Raw genomic sequence first — 24,897 nt, 5'->3', positions numbered from 1 at the left:
TCTTTACTCAAAGAGTGATAGCTGTGTGGAATGAGCTTCCTGTAGAAGTAGTAGAGGCCAGTTCAGTTGTGTCATTTAAGGTAAAATTGGATAGGTATATGGACAGGAAAGGAGTGGAGGGTTATGGGCTGAGTGCGGGTAGGTGGGACTAGGTGAGATTAAGGGTTCGGCACGGACTAGGAGGGCCAAGATGGCCTGTTTCCATGCTGTGATTGTTATATGGTTATATTACAAAGATCCGGAAGGAGAATGGAGACTTTACATCGGATCTCTTAGAAATCAATGACGCATTTAAAAATTTCTATTCTCGACTTTATTCCTCTGAATCTTTGAATGACAATATCTCTGTTGATCATTTTTTAAATAATCTGAATATTCCTTCGCTTTCGTCTGATTTTAAAGCCAAACTTAATGCGCCTATATCATCAGAAGAAATATCTTTTGCAATTTCTGCATTGTCTTCAGGGAAGTCTCCTGGACCTGATGGGTTCCCTGTAGAATTTTATAAATCATTCTCTTCACTTCTTTCTCCTCAGTTATTCTCAGTATTATCTGACTCGTTTAATTACAGTAAATTGCCACCCTCTTTTAATGAGGCATCTATTATTCTTTTATTAAAAAAGGGTAAAGACCCAACAGAGTGTTCCTCGCATAGGCCGATTTCTTTGCTTAATGTTGATGTTAAAATCTTGGCCAAAGTTTTGGCTTATAGATTAGAAACTGTTATTCCCTCTATTACTTCTGATGATCAAACTGGTTTTATTAAAAACCGTCTTCCTTTTTTTAACATTCAGCGTTTATTTAACATTTTATATTCACCTCCAACTGGGATTCCTGAATGTGTTATTTCCCTCGATGCGGAGAAAGCATTTGATCGTATAGAGTGGAACTACCTTTTTGCAGTTTTAGAAAAATTTGACCCGGTCAAGGTTTTATCTCTTGGATCAAATTGCTGTATTTGTGTCCTACTGCCTCTGTTTTGACTAATTTTCAGAAATCCCAGTTATTTAACCTCAAACGTGGCACCCGTCAGGGATGCCCTTTAAGTCCCTTTCTCTTTGATTTGGCTATAGAACCTTTGGCGATAGCATTTCGAAACTGTCCTGAATTGACCGGGATTTGGAGAGGGGGTGTTGAGCATAAAGTTTCTCTTTATGCTGATGACTTATTACTTTTTCTTTCAAATCCGTCTACTTCCTTACCTCCAACGTTTTCACTTCTTGATCAGTTTAGCCAGTTCTCTGGCTATAAACTTAATTTACATAAGAGCGAACTTTTCCCAATTAATAAAGAAGCACAAGAATTAACATTTCGTGATCTTATTTTTAAAGTAGTTCATAATCAATTTACTTATCTTGGGATTACAGTCACAAGGAAGTTTAAAGATCTCTTTCGTGAAAATTTTGCCAATCTTTCATATACTATAAAACAGAGTCTGTTACAATGGTCACCTCTATCTATGTCTTTGGTAGATCGTATTAATGTTGTTAAAATGTATGTTCTCCCTAAACTTTTATATTTATTTCAATCAATTCCAATTTTTATTCCTAAATCTTTTTTTGATTCCTTAGACTCTATTATTTTGTCATATCTGTGGAAGGATAAGCGCTCTAGAATTAATAAAGTTCATCTCCAAAAATCTAAAAAAGAGGGTGGCATGGCTTTACCTAACTTTTGTTTATATTATTGGGCAGCCAATATACGTTGTGCTACCTTTTGGTCTTTTTTCCATGGCCAACCTGAGTGCCCTAATTGGGTGGCAATGGAGTTGAGTTCCACTAAAGATTTATCTATCTCTGCACTTCTTGGCTCTGTACTCCCTAGTAGTTTGTCCAGATTAATTGTTAATCCTCTTGTTAGACACACTTTGCGTATATGGGCTCAGTTTAGGAAATTTTATGGTTTCCATGGTTTTTCCTTTTCTAGCCCTATCTTACATAATCATCTTTTTTTACCTACTACGTATGATTCAGCATTCCATGATTGGTATAGGAAGGGCATGAGACATTTTGAAGATCTTTTTAATTGATAATCGCTTCGCATCTTTTCAACAGCTCTCTGCTAAGTTCAATCTGCCCAATGCTCATTTTTTTAGATATCTCCAAATTAGACACTTTATTAATCTTTTAATTCCTAACTTCCCTGAAATGCCTGAGAAAAATGTTATGGATTTCTTTCTTTCTATTAATCCACTAGGTAAAGGTTTAATATCATTTATTCGTGATAAATTAGCATCCTTACGGCGTGCCCCTGTGGATAAAATTAGAATGGCTTGGGAGCATGATTTAAATATCTCCTTATCTGATGAGACTTGGGACTGGATTCTCAAATCGGTTAATTCAACCTCTCGTGCTCGGCATTGCCTTTTACAGTTTAAGATTGTTCATAGAGCCCATATGTCTAAATCTAAACTATCTCGATTTTACCCTAATATTAGTCCTCTTTGTGATAAATGCAAAAGGGGCAAGGCCTCTCTCATTCATATGTACTGGTTTTGTCCTAGCTTGGAGAAATTTTGGAAAGATGTCTTCATAACGTTATCTTATATTTTGAATCACCACCTAGAACCTAACCCTTTAATTGCTTTGTTCGGTTTTTTGGGTGAGACAGATTTACGTCTGAGTTCGACTAAGTGTCGAATATTATCTTTTGCTTCTCTCCTGGCTAGACGTTTAATCCTCATTAGATGGAGAGATGTTGCCCCACCCATGCATGCTCAATGGCTTAATGATATTATGTCCTGCTTAGACCTTGAAAAAATTCATTATTCAGTTCTTAATTCGGATACAAAGTTCCATAAGGTCTGGGGACCTTTTATTGAGTACTTTCATAACCTTCCTCTTAACTAAGGTTTTTTTTGTTCGGTCCCTTGCTTTCAGCTCCTTTTTTTTTGGTAGTAGGCATTAATATCTTCTGTTGCTAAGTGTATTTACAGTTTTGGGGGTTTGAATGTCCTGATGTATACTCTCTATATTGTGTTGTGGTTGGTCTGGAGTTCTTTTTTGTTGCGGGGCTCGGGGAGGATACTAATTTTACATATCTTCAATTTGGGTGCTTTCTCAATTATCTTCTTTTGTATTATATTATTATTGTACGTTTATTTTTGCACTGTATTAATGTTCTTCATTTCGATCTGGGTTTTTTTTATCTGTAGCGATGTAGAAAATGTATAAAAAAAAACTAATTTAAAACAAAACAAAAAAAAACCTTTTTCATTAGCTGTAGATGCTAGCAATGAGGCTGCAGGAGCAGTATTACTACAAAGGAATGAGGGTGACGAGGTTGATCATCCAGTAGCTTGCTTTTCTAAGAAATTTAATGAGCATCAAAGAAACTATTCGACAATAGAAAATGAATTATTATCTCTTGTTTTGGCTTTACAACATTTTGATGTGTATGTTGGTACAACTCAAAAGCCACTCAGTTTATACCGATCATAATCTGTTATTGTTTCTGAGTAAGATGAGAAACAAAAATAGAAGGTTACTAAACTGGAGTTTAATGTTACAGGAGTATAATATTTTGATAACTCATATTAAAGGCAAAGATAATGTGATTGCTGGCTGTCTATCTAGGTGTTGAATGTACAATGTAATTTTTTTATGGAGTGATATTTTAACATTTGTAACATTCCTCCTGTATAGTAATTTGTAAGGTGCTATATGATAATACTGTGTATACTGTGTATGTTGTAAATTTTATACATTTGTATTTTTTTTGTAAATAGTTAATTGTTAAAATTTTGCTCATGACAGATCAAAAAAAGTTTCCTTTTGCAGGGAGGTGTTACATGGGTATCTTGGGTTACGTAGGTATCTTGTGACTGTCTTATGACCATGATGTAATTGAGTGTCTGGTGAGCATGATGTAATGGTCTTGTGATGGTGGGGTGATGTAATTTCCTGTCAGTGTGAGGTCACATGATGTAATTTTCCCGCCAGTGAGAGGTCATGTGATGGCCTATTCCAACAGGTATAAAACGGGAAAACCTTGCTGTGACACAGGTTAGTTCATTGTTTAATTCGTCAGTTACTCCGTTGTGCTGCATATTCATCTCATGACGCAGTTTTGTTTTAAAGTGGTTTTACTTTCTATCTTAAGTCTCAAAGGTTATTGCCGGCAGTTTCGTCACAACGCTGCCAGTTTAGTCCAGTCAGAGAGTGAAGAATTTACCGAAGTACAGGAAACCTGAAGGATCGAGGAAAGTTGGTGTTGTTGGCAGTAATACAGGATCGGCCTTATTTAATCTTCGTTCAAGGAATTAGTAACCTGCATCCGAGATAACCCCTGTCTTGTGTAAGGGCAGAAAAGGTTGGGTGCAGTGTTATTCACCAAGGAAATGTTCAGTTCTTTAAGCTGTTTTTATTTCCTTTGTTGTAAATCCTTCGGGCAAGGTATATTTCAGCTGGGATCAGCAGTAACGTCACATCATTGAGGAATTCATTACTTCAGGAAAGTCTCTCCTAATTGACTGTATAAATGATTTGGACTTTCGCATTTATCACTTTAAGATCTGTTCGAGTTGCCATATAGCAGTTAACTTCCGGTTAAGTTAGTTATTTGTTTACTTTTCATTTGTTGTTGAGCTGAGTTAAAATAAATGTTTTATTTGTATATTAAAAAAAACCTGTCTCAATTCTATATTCATTGTTGCCGTACGTAACACTTCTAGATGAGATGCCAACCACAGTTGACGAGCCCCATCTGCCTGAAGTGACCGGTTTTAAGGTGCCAGTAACCTGCCCCTTCTCCTGTCAGTAGAAATGGTTCAGCTGGACTTCGTAGCTAAGCCACGTGTGAAGGTCAGGAGCTGGACTGGCTGTCAGAGGCTATTTAAGACACACACTGTTTGGAGCACTTAATAAGTAGTGTGAGCTTATCTCCACTACCATCTCTGGCTATGACAACCTTCAGGAACCTCTCCACCAAACATTCAACATGTAGAAATTTGCTAGAGTCTTTGGAGACATACAGTATCAAATATCAAACTTCTAATGAAGTTGAGCTGCTGGCATGCCTACTTTGTGATTGCATCATTGCAGGATAGACGTTCTGAGATGTTGACGTGCAGAAATTGAAGCTGCTTACCCTTTCCACCACTGCCCCCTCATTGAAGAATTGTGTGTGTTCTCCCAACTTCCCCTTCTTGAAGTCTATAACCAATCCTTGGTCTTACTGGTGTTGAATGCAAGGTTGTTGCGACTCCACTCAACCAGCCAACCCATCTTGCTCCTGTATGGCTCCTCATTACCATCTAAGGTTCTGCTAATAATGGTGGTGTCATCAGTAAATTTATAGATGGAATTTGCACTGTGCCTAGCCAATTTCTGTAGAGAGAGTAGAGCAGTGGCCTAAGTGTGCACCCTTTGCATGCACCTGTGCTGATTGTCAGTGAAGATGTTTTGTTATTTCCGATCTGCACTTACTGTGGTCTCCCAATGAGGAAGTCAAGGATCCAGTCGTAGAGGGAAGTACAGAGGCCCAGGTTTGGAAGCTTGTTGATTAGAACTGACAAAATGACGCTGTTGAACACTGAGCTGTAATTGATGAATTATGTATGTATTGCTGTTGTTCAGGTGCTCCAAAGCCAGTGAGATTGTGTCTTCTGTAGAGCTATTGAGGCGATAGGCAAATTGCAGAGGGTCTAGATACTGGCTCAGACAGCAAGCAGTTACTTTTAGTCAATACTAACCTCTCAAAGCACTTAATCACAGTAGATGAGTGTGGTACTGGGCGATAGTTGTTGAGGTAGCATACCCTTCTGTAATTTGGCACCAGCGTGATCGATGTTCTTTTGAAGCAAATGGGAACTTTCGATAGCAGCAATGAGAGGTTGAAAATGTCCTAGAACACTCCAGCCAGTTGGTTGGCTGAGTTGCATGAGAGAATTTGGGATGGGTCGGAGGGACAAAGAAGTAGACGGGCTGTTGGTTAACTGAATTGGAAACCTGTAGGAGCGACTGTTTTGCAGAGCAGCTGGCTTTATTCTCAATGGCCATTTTGATCAACTGGTTGCATGCATTTCACCTCCATACCATCCTTAGCCATTTCCACTGCTAGGCCGATGCTAGATGCCCGGAGAAGGACACATCACATTTTTCCTGGGTAGTCTGAAACCCAATGGTATGAATGTTGAATTTTCTGAATTCAGGTAACATATACTACCAATGTTCCTTTTTTCTTTTTCTGATCCACTCCCCTGCTTTTTCTAATCCCCAGCACCCCTTCCATTACCCAATTTTATTCCTCTTCCTCACTTGGTTCTGTTTGCCTATCACCCACACACATTCCCTCCTTGGTCTCCTATCCAGGAGCATCCATTTCTGCTTTCTCTTCATAGTCTGACGCCTTCAGCTCTTTGAACTCTGCTCCTACTCCTGTCCCAGATGTTGACTGTAAGAGATCCTCACTTGTTTTTCATTCATAAATTTCTCTTCTTCTCGAAAAACTGAATGTTATTGATGTTGTAAGTTTTCTTTCATGTTTCAAATCGTCCCACTTTAATTAATGACTGTGCATTTGTAGAGGATGCAGGCTGCAGCCCTTGCACTGGTAGTGAAGGGAATGAATGTTTGCAGAGGCTAATGGCAAAACTAATCAGCCACTTAGTTCTGATTGGTGTTTAGCCTCCAGAGCGTTAACTTTGTGGTTAGCAAAGACGTCCAGAGCAAAACTTAAAGAACACAGCAAAGTTCAAAGTAAAATTTATCGTCAGAGTACATACCATGTACAACCTGGAGATTCTGTTTCCTGCAAGCATACTTAGCAAATATATACAAGAGTAACTGTAAACAGGATCAATGAACAACAAACTGTGCAAATACAAATATAAGTAAATAGCAATAAATAACAACAACATGAAATAACAAGATAAAGAGTCATTAAAACCATTGTTTGTGAGAACACCAGAAATAGAATGAGTGTAGTTATCCTCTCTTGTTAGGACGAAGGGTCTCGGCCCGAAATGTCGACAGTGCTTCTCCTTATAGATACTGCCTGGCCTGCTGTGTTCCACCAGCATTTTGTGTGTGTTGTTTGAATTTCCAGCATCTGCAGATTTCCTCATATTTACCCACATTAACCCTACACTTATCCTTCTTAAAAAATATTATCCCCATTTTTCCCATATAATAGTGCTCATCTACACAGAGAGGGAAAAGTTTACAGCAGTCAATTAACCAACTAACTGAACCTCTGCTTTCAGGTGCCTATATCACTGTTTCTTTTTTTTTGTGGAATGGTGGGCCTTCCTTTGCTTGTCGCCTTGGAAACAGCCAATCGATCAAAGAGTCCTCTGATACTCAGATGCTGGGAAAGAACCAGGCACAGCCCTTTGCAATTTTTCCCACATCCTCTTAGCAAATCCACTGTGTGCAAAGAGGTGGCTGGCCTTTTCCCCACCTCAGCCGTTCCGCAGGCAGCGTACATTAGGGGTGATACGTTAATCTGTCCGGGAAGGCTCTGATTGGGATGGCCCCTCATGCCACCAGCCAAGTGAAGCCCCTCAGTTTTTCCTTCAGCTAGACAACTGTTTGTTAATGCTAGGATAGAGACTAGACTGAGAGGACAAAAGACCTCACAGTGGTGCAGGTAAGCCATGTCGCTCTGGACTATATATTGTGCACTGCTGATGAAGTTTATCAATCTATAAGTTGCCTATATGGATCAGGTTTGATAGAGTAGACATTTTATTGACTGACATTTTCTTATGTACAAATTTGTAGATCCAATTAACCTAATTTTGGTTGATGCAAAGAGGCAGACTGAGAGAATCTGTTTTGGATAGAAAGGAGCATGAGACAGCTCTGAATCAATTAAATTGCTTGATTTGGCCAACAATAATGACATGTTAAGCTTTGTAGTACTAGTTGCTTTGTGTTCTTTTATAAACTGTTCCACTGACAGTAGCAGTGTGTAAGACATTGATTGCTGGTGTTCATTGGAGAAATTAGGGATCATTATGAATGGGTATTCTGATCCAGTTTATGTTTCATTGCAGGTTTCCATGTGGTTATCCAAGATGTTTGGAGACCAGCAAGTTCCTTCCTTTGAAGAAAATCCATGGACCATGGATGTTCTCTGCCAACTTATGGAATGGAATGCAACTCGAGATCATGATGTTACACAACTGATTGAGGACCTGAAGCAAAAAACTGAAGAATACAAGTCTGATGGTGAGTTATTTGCCAAGTATTGTTCAACTGTATATTGTTAAATTCAGAATTTGTGAGTGATAGAGTTTCGCAGTAGTACCACCTCTGTGTGCTCTACAACAATCTCCAAGCTACTGATCATATCATGGAGATTCCATTCTGCGGGGTGCTCAGTAAGATTACAATGGTTTTCTGTTCTGTATTTTATCTTCCTACAGAGTAAGTGCATTCTTGTAAGTTATTTTTTTGGAATGAGTTTAGAGTCCTTTGCTCTAACACTTTCACTCTTCCTATAAAGTTGTCAGTTGTTCAGTGAACTTGCAAAGAAAAATGATGAAGCCTAACTCTTTAATCATACTCTGTTGTCAAAAGTAGTGGGTAAGTAGCAGCTTTTGTATTTTCGCTGTAGCATTTTTTTAGCATGGTGGAAATGGAGAGAAACTTCTCATTGCCAACAATACTGCCCACAATTAGATGGATTAGAATTAATTCTCTATCCAGATGGGCAAAACTCGTGAGTTATTTTAAAGGAAGTTTAGGCTCTTGCTTGGAGCCGTGACATGCGGGTAACTTGTGATTCAAACCTTGGATGTAGAATGGAATGCCAGCGTTTGGGTCCAGGCTAATGCCAATTTTAACGACTTGAAAATATGAGATTTGTACATCAATTTGTAAATTATTTTTCTCCATCTATTCAGCTGACTACGTACAGGATTTCATTATGGACAGTGTTGGCCTGTCCACCTCTAGCCTGTCCAGTACTGGATCTAGCTGCCTGAAAACACTGGTGGATAGCAGCCTTGCTTTGAACTTGAAAGATACTTCCCAAACCAGGTAATCATCTGATATAGATAAACAGTAAGAATGTTTCACTGAACTTAATTTAAAATTAAAATAAAAGTAAGTGCTCTTTGTCTCCCGCCCCTATGCATGCTATTATTATTTTATCCAAGAACTCAAAATCACACTCAGTGGCCTATTTATTAGGTACACCTGTACACCAGCTTGTTAACGCAAATATCTAATCAGCCAATCATATGGCAGCAACTCAATGCATAACGGCATTGAGTTCAGTTATTGTTCAAACCAAACATCAGAATGGGAAAATGTGATGTATATGACTTTGACTGTGGAGTGATCATTTGTGCCAGACAGGGTGGTTTGAGTATCTCAGAAATTGCTGATCTCCTAGTGTGAAAAACAAAAAAACATCCAGTGAGTGGCAGTTCTGTGGGCAAAAATGCCTTGTTAATGAGGAGAAGGGCAAGACTGGCTGACAGGAAGGCAACAGTAATTCAGATAATCATGTGTTACGACAGTGATGTGCAGAAGAGCATCTCTGAATGCACAACCCATTGAACTGTGAAGCTGATGGGCTACAGCAGCAGAAGACCATGAACATCCACTCAGTTAGGTACGGGGGTACCTAATAAAGTGGCCACTGAATTTACACATTACTTTGTAATAGTTGTTAGTCATATTCACAGCTTAATACAGTTGCTTGAATGGGTTGATCTGATTATTAATTTTAAATACAAAATCCCGGGCTTCCTTTTCTTGCAAGCTGCCTTGTGTTGTTTCTTAATAACCACTCTTCTATCAGAGTTCGAAAAGTAGGTGATATCAAGCCCATTTTGTCTTCATTAGTGCCTGGTAATTGTGACTGTAACAGGTACTGATTTTCTCCATTCCACACTTCAATACTGCCTACATCATTACTTTTGAATGTCTTTTAAAAATTTTTCCTTTTCCCTCAGCCGTGACTTTCACTTACTCTGAAGCATTGACCTCTTGCTGTGATGCTGTTAAACTTACAAGATCCAACAGTATTCAGCACTGTCTGCTTGCGTTTGACCGTTCTCCCTCTTGCCGCTGCTGGAGAAAGGTGCAGGAGTCTTGGGTCCCATGTTGCAAGGTTTGGAAGCAGCAGTTGGGCTCCTGGACCAGCTCCACACAGCTCTGTGCTGAACGTGCTCTGTGGCTGAGGTCTCACTTTCAGTGACTCTTCAGTTTGATGTTCTGTGTGTGTCATTTGTAAGTCTTGTTGGTGCAATTTGTTCTTTTTAAAGTACAATTTAACAGTAAAACTGATACAATTTTCTGTAGCCTGCAGAGAGTCGCCAATGTATGCCTGTACCTTCTTACATATTGGGTGTTTGAAGGTGCATTGTGTTATTTTATTTCTTTAAACAGGTTCTTTGTTTTGTAGCAGCCTGCAAGATTAATCTCAAGGTTGTATACTATATGCATACTTTGATAATAAATGTACTTTGAATCTTTGAGCTCCTTCAATAGTTTGTTGGCATCTCAACTAAAATTATATCATCTTCTGTCCTGTGCCTTCTGAAGGAAAACATACTTAAGTAGGATTTAGAAATTATAATTAAATTAATTTTTTAAAAATCCACAAATAAACATTCATGATATAGACAAAGTAAGCTGTGTCTTTCCTGGAATATTTCTCTGTGGCACTCTGAAAACTCACCAAGCGAATTGAAAATCTAAAAATTGAGTTTGTGTATATCAAGAGATAAGCTCTATTTGTCACATATACGTTGAAACACAAGGTGAAATGCATCATTTGCATCAGATCAGGGAAATTGTGCTGGGTAGCCTCAAGAGTAACCATGTATCTGGTGCCAACAAAGCATGCCCGCAACTTACTAATCCTAAACATACTGTGGGAGGAAACCCACCCGGTCACAGGGAGAATGTACAGGCAGTGACGGAAATTGAACCCAATTGGTGATCGCTGGGTTTGTCGTAGTGTTACAGGCTATTGTAACACTATTGGCCTGTACCAGAAAACTAGGTATGATTTGCAGAGGACTATTTCATGGGTGAAGAGAAAATTTCAAATGAGGTTGGAGGCGACATCAGATGCACCGTGACTCTGGCAGGGTCTGCAAGACATTACTTCCTACAGAGTGAAACCCAATAGCATGACTGGCGGCGTGGCTTCACTACCAGACAAACTCAATGCCTTCTATGCACACTTTGAAAGGGAGAACACAACTACAGCTGCACCTGATGACCCTATGATGTCTGTCTCAGAGGCCAATGTTAGACTTGACTTTAAAGAGAGTGAACCCTTGCAAGGAGGAAGGTCCTGATGGGGTACTTGGTAAGGCTCTGAAAACCTGTGCCAACCAACTAGCAGGAGTATTTAAGGACATTTTCAACCTCTCAATGCTATGGGCGGAAGTTCCCATTTGCTTCAAAAAGGCAACAATTATACCTGTGCCTGAGAAGAATAATGTGAGCTGCCTTAATGACTATTGCCTGGTAGAAATGTTGATAGTGATGAATAGCTTTGAGAGGTTGGTCGTGACTATACTGAACTCCTGCCTCAGCAAGGATCTGGACCCATTGCAATTTGCCTATTGCCACAATAGGTCAATGGCAGATGCAATCTCAATGGCTCTTCATATGGCTTTAGACCATCTGGACAACACAAACACCTACATCAGGATGCTGTTCATTGACTGTAGCTCAGCACTTAATACCATCATTCCCACAATCCTGATTGAGAAGTTGCAGAGGCTGGGCCTCTGTATCTCCATCTGCAATTGGATCCTTGACTTCCTAACTGGAAGACCACAATCTGTGCAGATTGGTGATAACATATCCTCCTTGATGACTATCAACACTGGCGCACCTCAGCAGTGTGTGCTTAGCCCACTGCTCTACTCTCTGTATATACATAGCACAAATACCATCTATAAGTGTGCTGACGATACAACCATTGTTGGTAGAATCTCAGGTGGTGATGAGAGGGCGTACAGAGTGAGATGTGCCAACTAGTGGAATGGTGCCGCAGCAACAACCTGGCACTCAACGTCAGTAAGATGAAAGAGCTGATTGTGGACTTCAGGAAGGATTAGGTGAAGGAACACATACCAATCCTCAGAGGGATCAGAACTAGAAAGAGTGAGCAGCTTCAAGTTCCTGGGTGTCAAGATGTCTGAGAACCTAATCTGGTCCCAACATATCAATGTAGTTATAAAGAAGGCAAGACAGCAGCTATACTTTATTAGGAGATTGAAGGGATTTGACATGTCAACAAATGCACTCAAAAACTTCTATAGATGTACTGTAGAGAGCATTCTGATAGGCTGCATCACTGTCTGGTATGGAGGGGCTACTGCACAGGACCAAAAGAAGCTGCAGAAAGTTGTAAATGTACTCAGCTTCATCTTGAGCACTAGCCTACAAAGTACCCAGGACATCTTTAGGGAGCGGTGTCTCAGAAAGGCAGCGTCCATGATTAAGGACTTCCAGCACCCAGGGCATGCCCTTTTCTCACTGTTACCATCAGGTAAGAGGTACAGAAGCCTGAAGGCACACACTCAGTGATTCAGGAACAGCTGCTTCCCCTCTATTATCCAATTCCTAAATGGACATTGAATCTTTGGGCACCACCTCACTTTAAAAAAAAATATTCAGTATTTCTGTTTTTGCATGTTTTTTGAATCTATTCAACATACACAATTGATTTACTTGTTTATTTATTATTATTAATTTTTTTCTCTCTGCTAGATTTTGTATTGCATTGGACTGCTGCTGCTAAGTTAACAAATTTCACATCACATGCTGGTGATAATAAACCGGATTCCTATTCTAACTGCAATGCTACTGTGCCATATCACACCTGTTCACAATTTGTTCCCCTTTCATACAATGATACGGTATTACAGGCCATTTGGTTCACGGTTTTTATTTATTTATTTCATGTTATTTTAAGTATCTACTGTAATTCATGTTTTTTCTCTATTATTATGTATTGCATTGTACTGCTGCTGCAAAGGTAACAAATTCCATGACATATGCCAGTGATGTTACCTGATTCTGATTCTGAGGCCTGTGCAAATGTTGTGGAGGAACAATGTGAATAATTCCATACATTTTTATGGCGTAAGAGCACCAGAAGATGTTAGCTGCAATAGACCGCCCTTGAATGAATGCTCGTGATCTTGTATGCTTGGTGGTGCTAGTGTCATATGCTGAGTGACTTAAAGTGGCAGTGGAGAAATAGTTTAAATTTATTCCATGCACTTTAAGATAGTTAAAGTGCCACCTTGTGGCACTTTAAAGTTAAAGCCCCACTTGGGCTTCACATCACAATTACAATGTCCATTTTAGTGCAAAGTGATCAGAGTGGTCATAGTGTTCCTAAGCAAAATAATTGTTCTTGAACTTGGTGGTGTGAGACTTCAGGCTTCTGTAGGTCCTGCCTGATGGTGACCCAGATGGTGGGGATCTTTGATAGATTTTGTCTTCTTGAGGTAGCATCTTCTGTAGTGGGAGGGATGTGTGTGCGTATTGGACAAAGTCTGCTACTCTCTGCAACTTTTTACATTCCTGCCTATTTGAATTGCCACAATGCAACCATTCAGGATACATTGTTGTACATCTGTAGTAGTTTGTTAGAGTGTTCAGTGACAAGCCGAACTTCTTTAACCTCTGAAAATTGTAAAGACGCTGGTGCACTTTCCTACTGATTTCATCTATGTGCCATGCCCAGGCAATGCATCTGGTATGTTAACGCCTAAGGATTTGAAGCTGCTGAGTCTCTCCACTGCCAATCCCCTTATGTGGTCTGGCACATGTTCCCTCCCTTTCTCCTTCCTGAAGTCAACAATCAGCTCTTTAGTTTTGCTGACCTTGAGTAAAAGATTGTTGTTGAGGCACCACTCATCCGGATCTGACTTAATGTCACGTGATTTGTTCAACAATAGCAGGGTCATTGGTGAATCAATCTCCATTAATCAAAAAAGTTCATCAATCTTCACTTTGAATATAATAAATATGTGTGAACCCTGTCACCTCAGTTTTCAGACATGTATTGGTTGTTCATCATTTTAAAGTTATTTCCTTTGTAGTCATTCTATCAAAATTAATATTTTTACTTTTGTTCCCTCATACCATTTTTACAGAATTAATAACTGGGTTTTCAGTAATAGTATTCCTAAATGTTTCTCCTGTCTAAACCTGTTTTTTAAATATATATCTTTACTTTAAGATCTGATAACCATAGCCTCTAATCGTAATAAAACAAAACAAAGTTGAATGCACCCAGCAGGTCAGGCAGCATCTGTGGAAAGAGAGACAGTCAGCTTTTTTGATCTGTGATCTTATTTAACCTCTAATTATAAAGCCATTCAGACGTAATCTCTCAGCGTATGTTTTTTTTGCCTTTGTACTGATAGGGAGTCAGAGACATCCTAGCCACGTTGCACTCTGATGCTGTAATAAACCTGGTGATGCAAAGATATTGGCCTTCTGAGAAACACTCAATGTGCTGGGGTAGACTGACAGTTATAACAGGAGGAAGGAAATGTGTGTCAATTTGTCAGAAATGTGCATGTAGAACTTAGCGGCTGTACATACCCAGGGTAAAGCACAGATTAAATATAACAGTATATTGGAACTTAACTCTTAAGTTCTTCAAAGATTTCTAGTTGAATAGGCAGGAAAAGACACGTGAAACCAAGTCTGTTATTTTTTTCCTCAATGTAAGTTGAAATGCCACCTATTGGAAAGAGATGGTTCTACTGGCATTCCAGTGCTGTGCAAACTGGAACCAGAGAATTGTACAGCTCAGACAAAGACAATTCAGCCCATTGAGCCTGTGTTCATTTTTTGAAAAAGTTAGCCATTTAATATTGAATGCTGGCAAGCTGTTTGATGTTGGGTTTTAGCAATTGATCGATCTGACCCATCTCTGATTCCGTCTACGTGTGTACTCAGTTCCAGCAGGGTACACATGACAAACATTGATCTGACTCAGAGTTTTCTGTTTGCATTGCTTTGTATTGTATGTATGACATTTTCATTTTTTTTAGCTTTGTGCTTGCAATAAACGACTTGACATCTGATCGTTTAGAAGCTGAGAACAGACACCAAAGAGATCTTATTAGTGAACTGTCGAAAAAGCTGACTGAAATCATCATGCTGGAAAAGTCTTTACAAACGTGAGTGTCAAGTAGCTTCTTTGTTTATTTCTGTTGCCGTTCCCCATCTTTAGCTTTATGCAGCACCTTTATAACTAGTTAGATATTTAGCAAGATATATCAGTTAAAACTATACTTTTGCAGTATAAATTTGTAAGCAAAACTACTGTTTTTTTAAAGATGTAAGAATGGATTGAATAGTGGAAAATTGTTGCACAAATTCTGCATCACGAAAAATAGATTTGACCTGATTGATCATTGTAAATCGGAGAATGTAGTCCTAAAAATACAAGTAATGCACTGTTGGTCAGAGTTGACAATGGATGTTGCTTCCTAGCTGTCTTAGATATGCAACCCTGGGCAGTATGATACGGAGAGCAAGCTCCCCTCTCTATGCATCAGATGAACTCAAAGGAATGGCAGAGACCAATACAGTTTGGCACCAGCAGCGCCATGGGAGTTGCCAGTCAGCATTGAACTCAATGTAGGGCTGCCGTAGGGACTCCAGCTTTGGATTTTTCCCTCAGAATCTATTCCCAAAGCTTTCTCCATGAATCAGAATCAGAGTCAGAATCAGGTTTATTATCACCGGCATGTGATGTGAAATTTGTAAACTTAGCAGCAGCTGTTCAATGCAATACATAATCTAGCAGAGAGAAAAAAAATTAATAATAATAAATAAACAAGTAAATCAATTACGTATGTTGAATAGATTTTATAAAAAGTGCAAAAACAGAAGTACTGTATATTTTAAAACAAAGTCCAAAGATTCAATGTCCATTTAGGAATTTAGGAATGGGATGGCAGAGGGGAAGAAGCTGTTCCTGAATCGCTGAGTGTTTGCCTTCAGGCTTCTGTACCTCCGACCTGATGGTAACAGTGAGAAAAGGGGCATGCCCTGGGTGCTGGAGGTCCTTAGTAATGTACACTGCCTTTCTGAGACACCGCTCCCTAGGTATAGATACAGGCAGTGGAGGTTTGAGATTCAGAGTCATTGAATATGACTTATTTAGTAACTGTAAACTTATTTCCTAATAAACTAGATCATTAGCTGCTGATTTAGCAACAGTAATTTTGGAGTATTGCAGAGTACACTTGCCCTAGCGCTGTTAAGCTCTAAAGCACTTCACAATCAAATAGTTATACTGTAATTGAAGACAACAGTTAATGTTTTGGGTAAATGGCCTATCATCAGTGTAAAGCTTCTACTGTGGCAAAAAGATCATATGTGGTTAAGGTTGAAACTGGAATGTTAAATTTAATCAAATCAAAATCATGGTTGTATGAAAGAGATACTGAAGGTCTGTTTCCTCCTGCATGAAGAGTCAAGAATTAAGAGACATCATGCCACCAGCACAACCATAATACCTATGTCAGGCTGCGATTTATTGATTACAGTTTAGCGTTCAACAGCATCATCTCCTCAGTTCTAATTAACAAGCTTCAAACCTGTGTCCCTGTACCTCCCTCTGCAAATAGATCCTTGATTTCCTCATTGTGTCAGTGAAGATCAGAAATAACATCTCCTCACTAACAATCAACACAGGCGCACCTCAACGATGTGTCCTTAGCTCTCTACACTCATGACTGTGCGGCTCGGCACAGCTTAAATGTCAATTATAAATTCACCAATGACATAACTGTTGACAGAATCTCAGATGGTGATGAGGAGGCATCCAGGAGTGGGATAGATTGGCTAAATGCTTTTGCAACTAAAAACTTGCACTCAATTAGAAGCATTATTGATTTGTTTTTAATATTCTTATTGAAACTTATAGTAATATTTATGTATAGCTCTTTACTGGTGCCAAAAAGGACCAAATTTCACGTCATACAGTATGTTAGTAATACTACCGCTGATTCTGATTCAGTGATTGAGATTGCATTTCTGTGATGATAGTGCCTTGCCACTAGAAGGAGTGGTGCCTCTTTCCCAGGAACTGATAGCCTCTTGTGGCAGTGTCAATCAGATCACGGTCATCCATCCGCAGAGTTACTGTATCCATAACAATTGCAGTGTTACATCACAACAAACCGTGTTATGTGTGCAAATGTTCCATTTCCTTCTTTCCTACCTATTCACCTACCATCCACCTACCCACTCATCCACCTACTTACCTACCTACCTACCCGCCTACCCACCCGCCTCCTTACCCACTCACCCACCTACCGATCCATCCATCCATCTACCTACTCATCCACCTACCCACCCACCTACCAACACTGGTGGTTTAAATATAGGACGAAGAATTTCCCAAACTCGTGGCCAATCAGGGTCTCTCTTGAACTGAAGAAGGTGATGGGAATGAGGGAGATTGAGGCCACCATGCCAGTTGAAAACAAAGGATGTGAATTTTGAAATTGAAATGATGTTCAACTGAAAGTCAGAGAACAGGTTACAAGTTAATGGGTTGATAGGTGTTGTACTTAAGGAGGTAAAATTTTGGATGTGCTTGACTTTATAGGAATTGGAAGGTTCAGGAGGGGAGCTGTTATATAATTGGATGTGGAGATAACAGATGTGGATTAATGCAGTTGCTGAGATGAGGCAGTGGCTAGCACCAAAGATAGATGTACCAAAATGGTAGCAGTTTAGAGAGAGCTGTAGTTGGATACATTAATCTCAGTGAGGTTCAGTTTGTGAAGGTTTCAATATTTGCCAGAGAGGGAGAACGTAGAAGACCGATTTTTGATTTGTGAGATCCCTGAAGGCATATGAGTGGAAGGAAGAGGAACGATCACAGGAGGTTCTTCGGTCCTAATTGGATAGTGAGGAATGGAATTCCACTGAAAGTGGCTGTGCAGGATGATCAATGAAGTCACCTTGTTGACTCCCAGATATAACTGGCACCTGAAGCACTGTGCTGGAAACCCTTAGAAACTCTAGACTCTGTCTCAGGAAGCAGTTCAGCTTCCATCTCTGAACCTGCAGAAAGAGCACAGATGATATCTAAGCAAATAGACTACAGCTTTCTGAAGACATTGGCTTCTGGTTTATAAAGTGGAGTACATCCTGTGTAAGTAAGCTTTGTAATTAAGTTAAGGACACACAATTGCACAAGTTTACCATATGGAGTTATAGAGTGTATTTTTTGCCCAACTGCACTAATCCCATTTGCCTTCACAAGTTCCATATCCTTCTATGCTTATTGAAATGTCTCTTAAACTTTGGGATTGTATCTGACTCCACATCTGGTAGTGAGGTACAGTGTGTGTGCGCTAAAAACAGAATGTTTCCGTCAAATCTTCTTTAAAACTTCTTCCTTTCACCGTAGCTATGCACTCTGCTTTTTGAAACACCTATCATGGGGAAGTGATTCTGACTATCTACCCTATCCTTGCCTCTTATAATTTTATATTCTTCTGTCAGTTCACCCCAACGTGGCAACAACAATCTCCTCAAACTCCTAATGAAATCTAGCTGCTGTCATGCTTTCTTTGTAGCTGCATTAATATGCTGGGTCCAGGTTTATCCTCAGAGATATTGACACCCAGGAATTTGAAATTGCTCACTCTTTCCACAATATTCCAAGTGCAGTATAATTATTGTTTTGTAATGTTGCAACATAATATTCCAAATAGTATTTTTATGTGCTACCCCATGAAGGCAAGTATGCCATATGACACCTTCACCACCCTATTGGGGAACTAGGGACACGAGGCCCAAGTTCCCTCTGTTCATTAACATTCCTTAGTGGCCTACCATTTCTGGTGTATATACTATCCCTCTGACATCCCAAAATGCATCACCTTGTACATGTCAAGATTAGATTCCATCTATCACCACTCTTCCAACTTTCCACCTGCTATACCTTTAGACCAGCTTCCTTTTGCCACTTGACAAGTAACTTATCATATCCTCTACATCCAAGTCATTGATATGTATCATAAAAGGAAAATGTCCCAGCACTGATCTCTGTGGTACATCACTGATCATAGTACTGGTAAAAGCATATTTCCACCACCACCCTATGTTTCCTTTCACCAAACCCATTAGCTAACTCGTTTTGTATCTCATGTAACTTAACCTTCTGGAACAACCTACCACACAGAATCTTGCCGTGTGACTTAGTAAAGTCTATACTGCCAATGTCATTTTCCTAGTTACCACCTCAAATAAGAAACTGACCAGATCCCAAGTGCACATAAATCTGTCACTTGGGATTTTCTCCAATAATTTCCTTGCCACTGATGTGAGGCAAACCTGTAGTTGCCCATTTTATAGCTGCTGGCCTTTTTAAATAAAGGAACAACATAAACTATTGCCTAGATTTCTGACATCTCATCTGTAGCTAACAAAGATGCCAAAGTCTTTGCTGGGCCTAAACTGTCTCTTCTCATGCATCACATAGCAAACTGAAATAGATCTTAGCAGTTCCGGGGATTTCTCAACCTTCATACATCCTTTAACATCTCATACCTCCAACTTCTTAATGCTTTTCTAGTTTATCCACATACTTTTCCGTGAACTCACTATCTCCCATCTCCCATGTTGTCCTCCTTGGTCAATTCAGATGAGTATTGATTTGGGATCTGACACAACCCCTGACTCCACACACAGATCACCTCTTTGGTCCTTAAGGGAACCTACTCTTTCTCTCACCATCCTGTCACTCCCTCTGCTTGTTGTCTTGCAGAAAGAGACCATGATAATGACAGGAAGAAGGATATTTCATGCTGAATGGTCAGAATTGGTTTAGGGACTCTGTGGTTAGGTCACATTCTTTGGATAGCACCTGTGGCTATAGCTGAACAAAGTACTCAATGATTACCCTGGAGTAAATAGTTGACTTTCGCTGATGCCACCCTGCCTGACGACTTTGAATTTTCTCATTTTAAGGGATTTGTTGAAGACAGATGATGATGTCATAGAAGCGAAGGCAAAAGCAGAGAATAGAAAACAGAATATGGACGTCTTCATAAAAAAGATGAAAGAATGGAGCCAATTGAGCCAAAATTTAGAGGTCAGTGCCGTAGGTTTAAGGGTGATTGCTTGAATCTGCATCACCAGGATTGGTTTTATATGCATTAAGAAAATTCCTGAAACTTGGGAGGCCCAAAATTTAACTTTGGATTAGGTTGTTAATCATGCTCCATTACCAAGATCAAAGAATTTGTCTTAAACTAAATGCAGAATCAATTTAGTTTGAGTTTGATTTTCATTCCAAGTGAAATAAAAACCTTTGTGGTACACAGAAAGCGCTAGCATTAGGTTGGGCAGAATTCATCCAGGGCTCTCAATCCTAACTTCTGAAAATGGAACCATGAGATGGTGTAACTGTGTGGATGTTGTGCTGCAGCAGGGCTTGAAGCAAGGTTCTGTTGCCTTTTCCAATAGACAAATGGACAACCAACTGTCTCTATTCCGGTTGACCAATAAAAGTAACCTGGGATTTTGCCAAGCCTGTCGTTACCTATTTCTACGTCTGCCAGCGGTGCTCTATCGAGTCTCTAGGGTGTGAGAGATACTGGCATCCTAATTTGTTTTGAATTATATAATTGTTGTGTATTTCCATTAGTTGGCTGAGATTAGAATCACCAGTACCCCTTATCTGAAATGCTTGGGGCTGGAAGGGTTTCAGATTTTTTAAAATTTTGGAATATATAATGAGAAAGCTTGTGATCGCCATCGTTTCTGAACCTGAATTCAAGTGCTACCAGTAAGCAGTCTTTGTCTTGCGCTTGTTTATTGCACATATGTACTTAACAGTAAAAATTATTACCAACCATTAATATAATTAAAATATAATGTGTGCAGGGTAACAAAAGCAGCATCGGGAGAATTCCAAAGTCATCTGTTGAACAACAGCAAACAATGGCAGTCTCCACCCTTGATGCTGCATTTTGATTAAAAAGTTACAGTTCACTGTATTTGTATTTTACTACTTTTTAGGTTTTACGTAAGGTGTAAAAACAATTAGCGTTGTAGACTTGTTCTGGTGTTAGATTTTCATCAGCGACAGTTTTTGCAAACTCAGTGAATTTCTCTCCTACTTCGTGATCAGCAGATACATTATTTTTAAATAATTAGAGCTGTGCCTTTTCCTAAATTTGTGCAACCATCCTGCTGAATATTCACAAGTGCCTTCAATTTTTAGTTTGTTGTGATAGATCTTTGCATGTTTCATGATCAGCATACCGTTAAGTGGCAAATGTTCATTCTGACATTGACGATACATGATTGAGATTTTTATTTTTTGCTTTATGCAGTGTTTTTTCTATTTTTCATTAACTTCTGTCATTACATAAATGAAGTCACTTCTCAGAACTGTCTTTGATGTGCAGAGACCTGTGCATTGCCTAGGAGCTTTCCCAGTGCCTTGAGGAGTTTTCCCTTTGTGATGTCATGTTAGCACTCGAGAACATTTCAAATTTCGGATTATTTTGGATTTTGGAATTTTTGGTTAAGGGCTGCTCAACCTGTACTAGGAATAGATCATTGGCTTCCATCCAGACTGTTACAGGCGAGGCAAGTAAATATGTGATTCTGGATTTCACAAATAGAGCACACACATAAAAGCAAAGAGGTTATGTTGATTGCCTGTAAAACACTGGTATAGCTAAATACCTCAGAATGTAATGAAATTCCTCATGTATCAAGGAAAATGCAGTAAACAGGAGGCAAGACAGCATGTTTTGAAGGAGAAGTAATGCTTTAGATTAATGATCCTTCATAAGGGGATGATGGAAACATTAGTAGGAAAACTCTCCATGAAGAAAGACAACTGAGACATAGGAGACTACGCCAGATGATGAAATCTGGAGCAACAATCAATGTGTGGAAGATCTCAGTGGGTCTTGCAGCTTCTGTGGGAGGAAGGAATTTATCAATGTTTCAGGTTGCAACCCTACATCAGAATCAAAATTGATTGCTGATCAAGATGAAAAAATGCTGATAATTAATGTTTGAAGCCAATCATTTAAGCTCAGGAAATCATTGTTACTCAGTATCGTATTGTATTGAAGAGTCTTCTTCCCAACACAGCTTTATCATTGCCCCTTCTGGACCTTCTCATGAGATCATGATTTTGTTGATTTCTCCTTTGTTGGCTCCACTTACACCATCTCAGATAATGAAACTCCAGCATTTTGCGTATGAAGCTTTCCCTTTCCAGCTTCCATCGGAACTTGGACAACATCCAGGCTTGTGGTGATAAATTGCAAGTAACTGCTACAGAAATGCTCAACAGGAGAGAACCAGATCACATCCCTTTGACATTCGGTGGCCTTACCACTACTCTTCGTAGCCTGGATGTCACAAGAAACAACTGGCTACATTAGAGACTGAAGTACTGTAGCTACTAAAGGTCAGAGGCTGCCTGTTCTGCAAGGTGTGAATTGTGACTTGATTTGTTAAAGCCAAATTACTACCTGAAAAGCATAAATCAGGAAAGTGTTGGAATGCTGCTAGTTTCTCTGAATGAATTCAAGTACAACCATCATCAAGTAGCCCAATGTTTTCCAGTCATAGAACAGTACAGCACAGGGACAGACTATTCAGTCCACATCATGCTGAATTCAGCCAAACCTCTTTTGTCTTACTTGATCCATATCTTTTCACTTGTTCCACATTCATGTATTTAACAACCTCTGGAACCCATCCTTCTGTTTCCAATACCCTGAGCACCTACTACTCTCTACATTAAAAGGCCTTGCCCTGAACATTTCCTTAAGCTTTCCCCTTCTTAACTTAATTGCATATAGAGTTCTTGATATTTCTACACTGGGAAAAAGATTCTGATTGTCTATCCCATCTATGCCTCTCATAGTTTTATAGATTTCTGTCAGGTCTCCCCTTGGCCTCTGATGCTTTATATTACAAACAACCCAAATTTGTCCAACTTCTCCTTATACCCTTCTCATTCAGACAGCATCCTAGTAAGTCTTTTCCACATCCTTTCTAAAGTCTCCACATCCATCCTATATTGGGGCAACCAGAATTGCACACTATTCTCCAAATATGCCATAATGCAGTCAAAGCAACATGATCTGCCATTTTAGCATCTACCAGTGAGCCATAGCTTTTGTGTTTACAATCCACAAGGTGCGTTGTACTACTTCAGCAGCACCTCACATATTCTGATATCCATCTCCAAGAAGGACTGAGATGGTAGATGCTTGGGATCAATTTTCCTTCAAATCAGTTACCATTTTGACTGGGATATATTATCATTACTCCTTTTGATGCTGGGTCTAAATTTTAAGATTAGATTTGCTTTATTTTTCACACGCTCATTGAAACATACATTGAAATGAGTTGTTTGCGTCAACGACTGATGCAGTGCAAGGTTGGGGACAGCGTGAAAGTATCACCATGCTTCCAGTGCCAACATAGCATGCCCACAACTTTCTAACTTTAACCCTAACTCGTATATCTTTGGGAAGTAGGAGAAAGCCCAAACATGCAGAGGAAATACATGTGGTCATGGCAAGAATGTACAAACTCCTTACGTTGGTGGGAATTTCAATTTTATGATCACTGGCTCAGTAAAAAACTTCATATTAACCACAATGCTACCTTGCTGCCCTTCAAGCTTCAGGAATTTTTGGAATAGCCAACTGAAAAGCATAGTGGGCATACCTTACCATACAAATTTCTGTGGTTCACCAGAGGATCCTGAGAAATTGGGGGTGAACAATACATTTACTAAATTGCTATTTTTAATGTACACATCCTGTAAATGAAGTTAGGAGAAAACTCCGAACAAATTTCCTCCGTCCTAAGGAGAGTCACTCGAGCTTTTTCAATCCATCCATGTAAATGCCATCTTTGGAACTATTTTGCTAAATTTTTACTATATTCCTTTCTCAACAGCAGTGTTGTTCCTGTGGCTGATTTGGGGAGTTTACAGTTGGTTATTATAACCTGTTGGCTTTTTGGCAATGCATATCACTTCACATTTTCCCATACTGAACTTCATCTGCTGTGTACAACCATTTTAATACCATAGGTGAAGTTGTAGACAGTGGTTAGTTGTGTAGTCTGGTGGTGGAGTAGAAGAGACTACTCGTTTGAACAACGATTCTGAGTGTCAAAATGATTTGCTCTGCTGTAAATCTATTCTATGCTTCTAAAAAAGAGTGAAATCAGTCAGGTGCATGGAAAATTAATCACTGATACTACAGACTAGCTGGAAGTTATTGTGAGCTCAGTAGATTCATTAATGTTAGTGGACACTATATTGCTTTTCAAAAAATAGGAATAGGTACTATAGGTAATTGTTCAATATAATTATATTATTATGCAATAGATCATTTATGTTCTTAACAATGTATTCACTGACAGGAAACACAAGGTTATTGTAAGGTTAAATGGAGTATTCCATTTGGAGAAGTAAGTACTGAAATGTTCCAGTCAACAATCATGAAATTACACTTTAGCGTATTGTTTAACTCATCACCTATTCCCACTCCTGTTATTTTTGTGTTTTTGTTCTTGATATATAACTTATTTTGTGTCAAACTTACTTTGTGTAGCATTGGATAATTATTTTTTTCTTTTAACAGAACGAGCTGAAGAAGGTTGGATTTGACTCAAGTTTAGATCATCGATCACTGGTGGAACTCTCTGAGGTGGGTATAGGAATGTCAATAATTCAATATGACCTGTGTAGATTTTAAAGTTGTGAAGTAATCCAGCCCAGAAAAGGCTCATTGGCTCACCATATCAACTGACAAATACCTGTCTAAATTAATTCTACTTCCCAGCACTCAATTTGTCTTGTATTTAATGGTACAGAAAGAAATCTCTAAGTGAGATGTAATTATTTTTAATGTAATTTCACCACTGT

General features: G+C 39.2%; 1 protein-coding gene across 1 annotated transcript in view; it reads left to right on the top strand.

The window, feature by feature from the left end:
- haus1 (HAUS augmin-like complex, subunit 1) overlaps positions 1 to 24,897 on the top strand; it is a 48,422-nt gene that overhangs the window by 13,376 nt on the left and 10,149 nt on the right. Inside the window, exons 2-6 of the mRNA XM_059965551.1 lie at positions 8,000 to 8,174; positions 8,852 to 8,987; positions 14,999 to 15,127; positions 19,947 to 20,070; positions 24,614 to 24,679. Of these exons, the coding sequence (XP_059821534.1) occupies positions 8,000 to 8,174; positions 8,852 to 8,987; positions 14,999 to 15,127; positions 19,947 to 20,070; positions 24,614 to 24,679 (630 nt within the window). The remainder of the gene's footprint in view (positions 1 to 7,999; positions 8,175 to 8,851; positions 8,988 to 14,998; positions 15,128 to 19,946; positions 20,071 to 24,613; positions 24,680 to 24,897) is intronic.

This window comes from Hypanus sabinus, chromosome 3, assembly GCF_030144855.1.
Source record: "Hypanus sabinus isolate sHypSab1 chromosome 3, sHypSab1.hap1, whole genome shotgun sequence".
In the NCBI taxonomy this organism is placed as follows: Eukaryota; Metazoa; Chordata; class Chondrichthyes; order Myliobatiformes; family Dasyatidae; genus Hypanus; species Hypanus sabinus.
The sequence above is the reverse complement of the archived record's forward strand: the minus strand, read 5'-3'. Positions and strand labels throughout refer to the sequence as shown.